General features: G+C 33.9%; 1 protein-coding gene across 5 annotated transcripts in view; it reads right to left on the reverse strand.

Moving 5' to 3' along the window:
• Window positions 1–12,431, reverse strand: part of LOC106063598 (rho GTPase-activating protein 1-like) — a 65,499-nt gene extending 53,068 nt beyond the window's left edge. The window contains exons 1-5 of one of the 5 annotated variants that reach the window (XM_056031787.1): window positions 12,312–12,431; window positions 9,204–9,237; window positions 7,512–7,619; window positions 4,366–4,389; window positions 613–669 (exon numbers count right to left, since the gene is read on the reverse strand). In XM_056031787.1, coding sequence (XP_055887762.1) covers window positions 613–669; window positions 4,366–4,389; window positions 7,512–7,619; window positions 9,204–9,231 — 217 coding nt within the window. In that variant the 5' untranslated portion in view covers window positions 9,232–9,237; window positions 12,312–12,431. Of the gene's footprint in view, window positions 1–612; window positions 670–2,823; window positions 2,842–4,365; window positions 4,390–7,511; window positions 7,620–9,203; window positions 9,238–12,311 lie in introns of all 5 variants that reach the window. The other 4 variants (XM_056031789.1, XM_056031788.1, XM_056031790.1 and 1 more) reach the window with 4 other exon arrangements.
• Window positions 12,432–12,599: the final 168 nt, after the last annotated feature.

The following is a 12,599-nucleotide window of genomic DNA, read 5'->3' on the forward strand; positions in this document are numbered from 1 at the left end:
ACTGGACAGTTCAACAACCATCTGTGTGTACTATTTGAAGCCCTGTTTCATCTACCTGTCTACATTCAGTGATGTCTTAAGATCAAGAATTTAAAATGTAAGCTTCTACAAGGACTCTTGCTTCAAAACCATCAAATCAACAGCCAAAGCTTTTCACTCAGCCCACAGCTTGTCTTGGAAACAAATTTTTTGCATTGTCATACATGCCCAATAAACCACACATAGTTATTTCATTGTGAATCTGAATCCTAAAGTATCACATTTTTTTTGCAATTTGATCTCAATTGGTAATTTACAGAAAAATATGTCAGAATACACAAAGGAAATCCTGGCTCATGACCCAAGCGTCTTGTGTTTTTACTTTGTTCCGGCAAGGTTTCCTATATCTATAACTATTGTTGTTCTTTTTCTGTTAAGTTATTTACCATTGAAACAGTAATTTTTTTGTTTTCATTTTTCAGCCTTTGTATAGTACACCATATACAATGCAAACACTATAAAGTTAGTTTGAGGAGGTAAAATGCCAGCTCATTCAGGATCAGAGTCATTCAGAACAATGTGCTAAGTGACTGTTGGTTATATTAGTTACAGAGTACTGGGTGCATGTCTTACCAACATCCCAAGGTAACGATGGAATGTGGGAATAAGGACTGAAGAAAACTGGAGACCCTTAAAATGATAGCAAGTCATAAATTATATAGGTAGTCTCATACAGAAAGAATACACTGAATAAGAAAGAAATAAAAAACACACTGAATAAGAGAAAGAAAGAACACACTGAATAAGAAAGAAAGAAAGAATACACTGAATAAGAGAGAAAGAAAGAATACACTGAATAAGAGAGAAAGAAAGAATACACTGAATAAGAGAGAAAGAAAGAATACACTGAATAAGAGAGAAAGAAAGAATACACTGAATAAGAGAAAGAAAGAATACTCTGAATAAGAGAGAAAGAAAAAAACACACTGAATAAGACAAAGAAAGAATACACTGAATAAGAGAGAAAGAAAGAATAAATTGAATAAGAGAGAAAGACAGAACATTACTAAACAGTTCACCAACAGAGTTAAAACAAAGTTTTATACATCTAATGTTATAACAAGAAAATAAAATAAAAAAATACTTTAAAAAACAAAACAAAGTTTACATTAAGGGTAATTGCATCAATTAGTTTTGATCAGTCATGTAATTAAATTTGTAATAGATCTAGACTAACAGATAAGATAACAATAAAAAAGCATTTATAAAAAATAAAAAATAAAGGGGAACGACCAGAATTTGAACTCATGGCTTAAGCCATCTCAGGCTTCTCAAGCCAACATAGTAACCATTCCGCTAGTGGAGAGCTTATGAGCATAGTATAGTTATCTATTGTTTCTATAATCTCGTCTTATTTGTTAGTTTTGTATTCACTAATATTCAGATGACAACCTATAGACTAATTCAGCTTATACCACCGCTTCAGTCAATTACAATTTCTTTCCCTTGTTTGAGATACCAAACAAAATAATTTATTGCCAATAGTTAATTAACTAATAGGTTAACTTTTTTTTGTATTGATTCTTGTGTTGTCAGGTAAAAGAAATAATTGCGCCAAATTTCAGCTTGATCTGAGATTGGATCTGAGAGAAATAACATATACAAACTTTTTACCAGACAAACAGAATGAGTTGATATAAGGTTTGTAATGAGACAAAAAGTGATTGAAAACTTGGTACAAAAACAGAATCCCAATAATATCTTTGCAATTCATTTGGTACTTTGAGAGCCTCTGATTCATGCAAATATTAATTAATTAACATCAATGTCTTTAATTCCGAAGATTAAGGATGAGAGCAGTAATTTACACAACTCCGCAAACCCAGTTGCCAAGAAATTATAATTGATTTCAATATGTACAATCACAGCATTTAAGTCATTGTGATCTTGATTTCTTTGTCAGCAATTTTCTATGTTTAAAGTGAAAGGGAAAATATTAATATTTTGTTGTAGAGATGACTTAAGGCTGCAAAAATAGCAAGCAATCAAGAAAAGAGAACTCTTCTTTTTCTACAGCATGTTTGACCTATGATTTGAATGTTATAAGCTGCCAACTAAGAAGCAAAATGGACAATGCAGTGGTGTAGCTAGAGTGGTTTTTTTTTTTCCAAATTTGAAATTCCCCTTCCGGGCACCCAAATGAGTGTCCAAATTTTTTTTACATTAATATTAAACCAATGCCATGTTATCTTGGTATTCATGTTGTTATGTAAATTAGTGACCATGTTGCATGTATTCCAAACATTTGAGTTATGTATTTATTAAGTACATTATGTCATGATGCAGGGGCCCCTAGGGAGGCCAAGCACCTGCCCCCCCCCCCCCCCACCCTAAACCTTGCTACACCACTGAGACAATGTTGTTTTTTTTTAAAGAAAGTGAGTTACTGGCTGAAATCTACAAAAATGTCTCCTGGTTAGTAATCAAAGATCTGTTGATAATGATTAATATTATTTTAAAGTTGTTGCTTTTTAAATAATTTAGTGGAGTTTTAGGATTCTTAATTTTACAAGGATAGGTCGCTTAGTAATTACAAACATTGAATTAACTTGATCTACGTTAATTTTTCTTATTTAAATTTGAGACTCATTTTACTTTGAACTTTATGATCACAGACCAAATGATACAACAATGATTTCACCTTTAACCTCGCGTCGTGAAATGATTATTACAAAACAATTTTAAATTTTATCAATAAAAATAATACTAATAACAACAGCCAAGATTTTCTGATAAATATTAGTTTAAAAAAAAAAAAAAAAAAAAAGGTTAGGTCATGCTTACGTCTTACAAAAGATGGCTCTGTATCAAAAAAATAAATGTAACATTTTCATTTCTAGCATTAAAGATACACATACAACAAATTCTGACATCAACCTAAATCTTACAAGACTAAGTAGAAAAGAAAAACAATTGAAGTCTCAATGATTACATTCTTACAGACATGGAAAGATGCATTTCTTTCTTGATTTTCTTTACTTCTCTTTCATGAATCTACAGCCTAGAAATGGTTTCCAAGTTTAAAGCAGAGCAAAGAACATAATTTAATGCATATTATTAATAGTTATAATGTTGATTTGCTTTTAAAAGCCTTAGAAAAAGTTTTATAAAAATCAAACAACACAAAAACAAGAGTTATGCTCTTTTCTTCAAAACATTCCAACAACTATAATTAATGTCAACAAATATTGTTTTGTTTGTAAAAATGTTTTACATGTTTCGGATGTTCCTTCAGAGTTGAAGATAGTTTACTTCCTAGTCCAAACCTCCCGCAGGACGACGGGGGATGGGAGCGGGCAGGGTTTGAACCCTCGACCGTCGATAAATCCGAACGACAGTCCAGCGCGCAAACCGCACGACCAGGCAGCCATCCATATTGTATGCTTTTGTTTATCTAAATAGCCCACCACAATAGAAACAAAGTTTTTACTTGTTGAAAATAGCACACAAAAAAAAGTTTCTTTGTCATTATGAAAAGGTTTAATGCAATATTATAAAATTAGAACTTTTTCAGGACAAAATGGCATTCCAAAGAAAAAAAAAACTTGAAAAAATCATTACAGCAAATATTAAAAAAAAAAAAAAAAATCAAGTTGATATGAAATAAAATTATCTTAAAGGATAAGCTGTGCCAGGCAGTTTTAATTCATAACTTAAACCGATTCCTCTCATGTTCATTATTACAGCAAAAAGAAGTTTTGCAATTTACGAGTTCCAAACTTGTTTGACTAAAGAACAGCAATCTTAGGGTCCTGTTTCAAATGACTTGCTTTACACATTAGCATTGACAATCTCGTTGAAAAGATTATTATCAAAACATTTACCAAATAAACTTAATATCATTGTCCAGAAACAGAAAGCGGACAAAACATATTGTGGTTGTTTCTTTCCCCACCATGAAAATGAAACATTATTTGAAATCTATATTACCCCTCCATCCCTCAGATTCCTGAGTTAACGGGAAATATCTTAAATATCAAGTATACCCCTCCATCCCTCAGATTCCTGAGTTAACCGGAAATATGTTAAATATCAAGTATATTGCGCATATAAGAAAATCTTTAAAAATATATTTAAAAATTCAAGACTAGTATATCAAAATAACAAATGCTTTGACCAAGGGCCGAACATACAAACAAAAAAAAATGCTATAAAAGAAAAACACTATCCCAGCATTCAATAAATTCTCCAATATGTTTGATCCATCGATTACGTTACAAACTACCATAATAAGATGTTATAGCCACCAAGACAAAAGAAAGCAACAACACCGAACTCTCCCATTGACACAACTACTGAGAAGATGAGAAAAAAAATAATTTTTACCTTCTTCTAACTCAGCTTCCAGTTCTGTTTTGTGCATAAGTCCAGATAAGAAAACATTAGACAATAATTATACATGAAACATTAGCAGACGTAAAAGCCACTTATCTATATAACTAACACCAGGAGATATTAGATTACTTAAGATAATTGTAATAAACATGATCAGATTACTCTGAGAAAAATTACTTCCAGCAGTTAGTTCTTTAATGTGAATGATTTTAAAAATATTTATATAATTTAGAATTAGAAGGTTGCTTGTACATCTCAAAAAAAAAAAAAAAAAAAAAAAAGGAACTCTCTAGAGGGACATAAAAGGAAATTTTATTTGTATTATTATTATCCACCACACTAAATACCAAGCCAACGTCTGTCATGAGTGCAAGGCTTGATGTCAAGTGATGACCAGTGACTTGGAAATAGAATTTCAGGTCTCTTTTTCTAATCATAGTTAGTTAGTTTTAGAATTAAACAATTTTAGATACTTGTTTAAAGATTCTTAGCTTAGTTAGTTGTCTTTTTTTATCGTCTAGGTTTATTTTTTTTTATAAATAGCCATAATTGTTTTTATAAGTTTAGTTTAGTGTTTTTTTCTATGACTTTAAAAAAAAATAATAGTAAAATGCAGTGCCTTTGTTTAAGGTATTTCGGACTTCGAAAATATATAATCAGCAAAGCATTGAACTTCAAAGGTACACATTAAAGAGGTTGCCATCTTAATATAGCTGCCTTTAAGTTACTATAAACTGTGATGATTTCATCTTAAGTATTCTATATATGTGCGATGTTTACATTAAATGTAGTGGCTTTAATAAGCAATATCAGGTGACCGAGCCTCGCTCGGATGAATAATTTGTGAAGGAAGGATATATACCCGAAGTAATTTTGGGAATATTGTTGTAATTACGAAAATGAACGATCGGGTAAAGACTCAATCAGAGGTGCTTTTTCGTTCTGTTAGTTCTCAATGTAATTGTACATGGCGATTTGAATAGAAAGTCCCCCCAACAGTAGGCCTATAGAAAACCACAGCTCACGTCTTAACGTTTTACATTGCTTCTTTCGTGTAAAACTATTGGGCTATTGTTGTAATTACGAAAATGAACGATCAGATAAAGACTACTAATCTGAAGAGTTGCTTTAGTGTTCTGTTAGTTCTAAATGTAATTGCACATGGCGATTAAATATAAAGTCTCTTAAGTCCTCCTATAGTCTAGACCAACCACATCTCACATCCGTCTTATAGTTTTACAATCCATCTTTTGCGTAAAACTATTGTAGGCCTACTATTATTGGCTTGGAAGAAAGTCTTTGCAGTGTTACTTCTCAGATGGTAACGTTCAGACATTTAATTATGGAATTAGTATATATTCATTATGGCTTTAGTACGAAACATCAAGTGACGCAAATCTCTACGTTATAGGGTAAAACAGGCACTTTGTGACAAAGTAAAATGGCAAATTTTTTCTTAATAGACTTAAATCATTGCATTAGTTTTCTAAAGAAACGTTTCCGTGGGGCACCTCTGTTACGCCGAAAAATATGTTCGTCCCCCATACGGGATACGTACCCTGCCCAGCCTGACTGTCGGACTATAAGAAGTTCATACCGGCTTTTGTCATCCATCCATCCATCCCAGTGGTGCTACAGCCCGTGGAGGGATATGGCCTGCTTTTACAGATCTCTCCTGGGCCTTCCGTCAACACGCCCTAACTCCAAGCTTTTTACCCAGGTTTATAATTAAATCAAAAGAGGCTGCAGCGTACGCAAACTCGTTGACCGCTAGATGGATATCATGTTTAGTGTGAGCAAGTAAGGCGCAGAGAAGCTGTGTTATGACCATTTCCTTTGTTTTGGTACAGGACAGTAGACACCGAAGCATGAACACATGGTGATAACTCACCAGCAAAATAATAATAAGGCTTGTCTTCGAGTCCGAAAATAAATGAGGATTGCAGTGTTTCCCGTGGGTACGCAGCCCCAGCTGTGACCTACATATTTTGCCACAGACAGGGCAAGCATAACCATTGTCCGCGGTGATCGATTAAGATTTTCTTTTAGCGTCTGCGTCTGTCCTCGGCAGCAGATTTTAGTTTGGTCTCAAATGTGTATCCGCGTCCTTTGTATAGATGGAATTCTTTAAGTCCGACAGTTACGCAGGACAGAGCAGTATCCTGTATGGGAGACGAATCTCAGACGAATGTATGCCAAAGGCAGTCTTTTTTGGTGAGCTAAAAAGTGGTCGACGTAACACCGTAACGCTTAAAAGACCAGTTTAGGCGCCAACTTGCCTTAGCTGACATAGAAGATAGCACAGAACGAGACAGCTGGAGGTCACCAGCAAAATAAACAACAATGTAAAAGGTATCTACACCGCTCTAGGCAATTCAAGTGTTATCAATTTATAAAGCCTTCAAAACACAATAACTAATCGTACATTGGCACATTTAATTTCATTACTTCTCTTTCATAGTTCTATAATAAATCAATCTACAGTAAGATGGTGTGCAAATGTTTAATTAGGTCTATTGATCCTTTAAAACTCGTTCTTGTTTGCAAAGAAATATTTTAGTGTACTGCGGTAAGCCTAGTGACGTAGGCAGCGTTTTTCCCGTTCACGTCACGGAAAATTTTCATTCATAAAACATTCTAGCCAAAATTAATTTTTCGATAATGAGGCATTTTCAAACCGATATAACGGTCGACCTCGAGTTTTCCCGATGTGGCCAATGAGTTGAGAATTTTTTTCTCACTATCATGCACATGAATAATTACTAGAAAAAAGTGATTGGTTCATTCAATAACAGCTAACATTGTCTTGTTGACTTGATGTAATGAAGACACCTTCATTACAAAACTAACATTACTTGATCTAATGAAGACACCTTCATTACAAAACTAACATTACTTGATCTAATGAAGACACCTTCATTACAAAACTAACATTACTTGATCTAATGAAGACACCTTCATTACAAAACTAACATTACTTGATCTAATGAAGACACCTTCATTACAAAACTACACATTACTTGATGTAATGAAGACACCTTCATTACAAAACTAACATTACTTGATGTAATGAAGACACCTTCATTACAAAACTAACATTGTCTGTATGTGCTAAATAAAATGTTTCTAGTCTTCACCTTCTTTGCTAGCAGAAAGTTCAGTGCCATCCTCATCAAACTCCAGCTCAGGTTCCTCTGTAGTTGTAAAGTCTATGTCTTGAATGTTCTTCTGTCTAGAGGAATGGTCTGTTTAAACAAAATGATAAACTTACAATGTTACAAAGATACAATGATACAACTGAACATGCTGTGAATTTAAACTTTTAAACAAGAGTTTTGGAAAGTTATGGGGGAGCAAGTCTAAGAGCAATGATACAACTGAACATACTGTGAATTTAAACAAGAGTTTTGGAAAGTTATGGGGGAACAAGTCTAACAGCAATGATACAACTGAACATGCTATGAATTTAAACTTTTAAACAAGAGTTTTGGAAAGTTAGGGGGAGCAAGTCTTAGAGCAATGACAAAGTTGAGATTGAATTCTGGTTCAAAGTTATTTGAACTGTATACTGAAAAAAAAGAGAGAAAATTAAATGTTTCAAGGAAAACTAAGTAGAGCTTAGAGAGAGAGATGTATTAAAGAATGTCAGGGTCAAAGTTCCAAAGTGACAGTCTACAATAGAAATGCTTAACATTAAAGACAGCTTGGTTTTAGTGATACCTCTCTCTATTTAATCTGTTAAGATATTTTAACCTTTGGTTATCTTTAAAACTACTAATTTTTTGTAATGAGATTATGTTGTAAACTATTGTTACGATTTTCTCTTTCAGGCCTTCTGCAAACACTGCTAAACAACACAGCACATCTAACAAAATATCTCGACAACAAGAACTTAAATAAACAATGTGGCGGTTTAATGACAAATACATCAAAAACCAATACAACACAATTGGCTACATCAAATTCAAATGCTTTCTTGTACTTAACAGAACTGCCTAACTAAACACTACAAGTCTCTCTTGCTCGTACCGCTACATTCTCGAGGACTCAAAGGTACAGCACAGTCCTTCTGCTTTACTGTCCTAGACTCAACTGTGCTTTCTTACACATTGTCTCTCGACATTAAAGGCTCTTGGTCACATGACCACAACACAGTTCATACTTGCGTGTACTAGCAGTAATGTCCCTTGTTTGACCTGTGTGATTGGCCTGAATCGTGTGTATCAGTAGGCCGCACACACATTAACAGTCCCCTATCAGTCCGCCACTGGAGTTACAACACTATTATGGAAATCAGTATTGAGCCCAATTGAGCTCAACAGCTCTAAAAGCCTTTGCAGAAGATTTGATGCAATTCAATCCTCTACACTCTTTACTTTTCAAACAGCAGCAATTAGATATATATAGATCTTCTATTAGATACCACTGGTACATGGTGGTGTGGTATGGACTCCAGACAGACATCACAATGGTATGAATTCAAACACTGCTCTCTTCCATTCCTAGCTTTCCCGAAGGAAGTTTAGGCAAGGATATAATAATCTTCATTTCTCAAGGAACATCCAAAACATATTTATTAAAAAAACAAAAACATAACAAGTAAACTTTAAAATGTTGCAAAGTTGTAGACCTAAATTTATGTTGCTTAAAATAAAAGACTTTGAGCTCATCAGCTTACACTGATATAGTTTTTCTTCTAAAAAAATTATATCCACAGAGGGCTGCCTGATTCAGAAACCACTGCGCTATTCATCTCAGATATTGGTCTCGTCATCTGAACCCCCCCCCCCATTATAATAATGACAAGGAAGAATAAGAAATCAACTTACCTGTGAATAACTCACTTCTCCCTGCCATTGTTGACTGAAATAAAACAATTTTAAAAAATTATTTTTAAACCTCTCTATATATATACATTCTAAGAAAAATCTGTCCAAAAACAATGTTTAATTGTGCTGTAGAACATTATATTGTAACATATATATTATTGTGTATTTGGAAGTTGTATCAAAAATGTAAGCCTTATTTTTTTTTGGTTTTCGTTCTGGTAATAAAGGTTTGATGCCCGTTGCCGACACTGCGGGAATCAGAAGAGACGGTGGCGCACGTCTTGCAAGAGTGTCCGCAGCTCCGCGAGCTGTGGGAAGACGTATCCAGTGGTTCACTATGTTTGTATGGAAGCTATGAGGCACTACGCCAAAACAGCAGAGTTCCTTACCAGGGCACTACGGGAGACCTAGGTCTCCCTGCCTTGTCACCAATTGGAGTTCATCTCAGGTAATAAAGGTGAAGAAAAGATAATAACTAGATTTTTCAGTTACTATAATATTTATGTATAATGTCTATCAAGGATTGACCTTTTTAGTAACACAAGAAGGAAAAGATTGTCTCTCGAGACACAGAATGTAGCAGAAATAGACCTAGTATTTATGTGTATGTATATATGTAGTACTGACCAACACCAGACAGTTGTAGAACAGTTGGGTTTTTTTTAAAGTACTTCCATTGACTTATTGATGACTGTTTTTAAATACTCACCTGCTCTATAAAGAAAAATATTCTCTAGGTTAAATTAGAAAAAAATTTCATGAATAGGGTATTAGTCCAGATCTATCATTTTAAATCTAGATCTACAAGCAGACATCCTTGAGTAAAAAATTTAATTGTTAATGATTGTACAGTAACATCTGGAACCTGTCCAGGACCATTTACAGGTGGAACCAAAAACATTAAGACTGCTCTATATTCCCGTTAAGATTAAATAGCATTCCCCCATATAAGATCTAAAAAGAATCAACAATGTTATCATTTTTATAGATGTGGCAACATTTTTTTAAAACTAATTTTCACTTTTGGCCACAAACAAAAATCTGATTTTAATTATCACCCTTTGAATGTTTTTCTTTACTAGAAGGCAATTTTTTTTTTCTTTCTTAACATAAACATCTCTTAGATAAATCACTCCATTATATTTCCTTTTTTTTTAAATAATTTTTTGCCTGTATTTTTGTACACATTCACCTATTTGACAACATAAATGCATTTGTTTTAGGAAGGGGGTAAAGGTTAAAGAGACAGGCAGAGAATGCAATAGGAAGACAATATCAATGAAAGTACAGGATTGTCAATGAAAGAGATTCTGGACAGAGAGGAATGGAGAAAGACAGTCGACTGATCATGTCTGGTACACCACAATGGTACAACAGACTAAAGAGGAAAAGGAAGGTGGATTTCAATTACATTTTGACATATATGAAAACTAGGACCCAATCACTAATCATCACACTTCCAAATAAAGGCAATATATTCTGTCAAAACTACCACACCATCAGCCTCATAAGCCATCCCAGCAAAGTTAAAAATTATATCAAACGGGCTTAAAGCAATATCATACAAAATTATAATTATTCAGAAGTGGGTTTTAGAGAAGGTTGCAACACAACAGAACAAATTTATTTTCAAGAAAACTTTCGACTGAGTATGGTATGGGGCACCCTATGCAATAATGGATAATATTTAATGTAAATAAAAAACATAAAAGTAACCCAGAACCTCAACAAGTCAGTCACTTGTGTGTTGTAATTCAACAAGAGACTGGTTTAAAACCACAGCTAGAGTGAGACAAAGCTGCATTCTTTCACTGGTCTTTTCAAAATCTTCCTTGAAAGGACAACGGGAGATTGGAAGATGCTCCCGAGGGCTCAAAGGTACTGTAAGCATTGGAGGAAGAAGAATTACTAACTAGCACTTTGCGGAAGACATAGATGGTTTGGCAGGGACAGAAAAAGAGCTAGCTGACTTGGAGCATATAAGATGGTATGTAAATCAATGCAGAAAAGACATAAATTATGACCAATATTTAATGGGGCTTTAAAAGGGACATCGGTATTCGAGGTGAAAAGCTGACAAGTGTCAGTAATTTCAAATACCTTCTTGGAGCTATCATTTTAGATGAATGAGCCAAATCTGAAGAACCAGCTAGAAATGCATAGTCTACAGCAGCATATGCAAAGCTCAAAACAATATGGAAAGACAAAGGCATATTATATAGATGTCGACACTAAAATCAGATTGACGTGCTCCCTGGTCATAGCTACAATCTTATTAAATATTTTTTTTATAATATGTTTGCAAATCTTGGACACTGACTGCAGAACTAGAAAAGCGGATCCTAGCAATGGAATTGAGATGATAGAGAAGGATCCTAGGTATCACATATTTATTCAAGACTGTATCACAAACAAAGAGATAATAAATTTGATTATTAAAGTGATTGGACCTCACAATGACCCGCTAACTACTGTAGAAAAAAAAAAGCCAACTAAACTCTATGGCCATATCTCAAGGTGCTCAGTGCAAAGACCTTCCCTCAGGGAACAGTACCAGGAAAAAGAAGAAGAGGCAGACAAGAAAATTATGGGAAGACAACATAATAAATGAATGGACGGGCCTGCTAGTGAAAGAGATTCTAAGCAAAAGACAAGAGGAATGGAGAAAGAGGGTAAATACTAAAACTAAAATAGACTCAAAATAGTTTTACAGTCAACAGTTAGTGATGAGTTAGACTAGTTAGTAGTGTTAGAGTCGTCTTAAAGTTAAAGACTTAGTTTGTCTTAGTGACTTAGACTAGTTAGTCTTAGTGCAAGTGATTAGTATGATTAGTGTCTCACTCTCGGTAGTCTCAGTGTGAATGTGTGAAACTATATCTAGATCTTAAAAATAAGTTGTGACGTGATTTTTTGTTTATTTTATATTACTCAATTACTGTATTACTTTACTTTTACTATTTGTCTTTAACTTTACTGACTCTTTTTTTTAGTCTTTACTCAACTTTACTGTCAATACTGAGTTTACAAATTTGATGCAATTGTAAGTAACACAAGAATGAAATTCGGAAAATCGCTTATCTGGATTTCAGAAAATCCAAGTGCACCTACACTGTAACTCTAAAATAGTTTAAATCACAATATATTTATCAGGAAATGGGTTGAATCACTCAATCATTTCTATTATAATCTAGATTTTTAATCGTCACCGGAAAAGAAACACTATATTTTATATTCTTTTCTTTACAGAAGAGCTACTTGAAGGGATGACAACACAGACCTGTATATATTATACATACATGTATTGGTCTTTGCCTCTGTAGAGGACTTGATATTATTACACTTACCTATAAAGATTTCTCTAGCCAGAGACGTAGAGTGATGGGCCAAAGTTAACTA

Source organism: Biomphalaria glabrata, chromosome 6, assembly GCF_947242115.1.
Source record: "Biomphalaria glabrata chromosome 6, xgBioGlab47.1, whole genome shotgun sequence".
Taxonomy (NCBI): domain Eukaryota; kingdom Metazoa; phylum Mollusca; class Gastropoda; family Planorbidae; genus Biomphalaria; species Biomphalaria glabrata.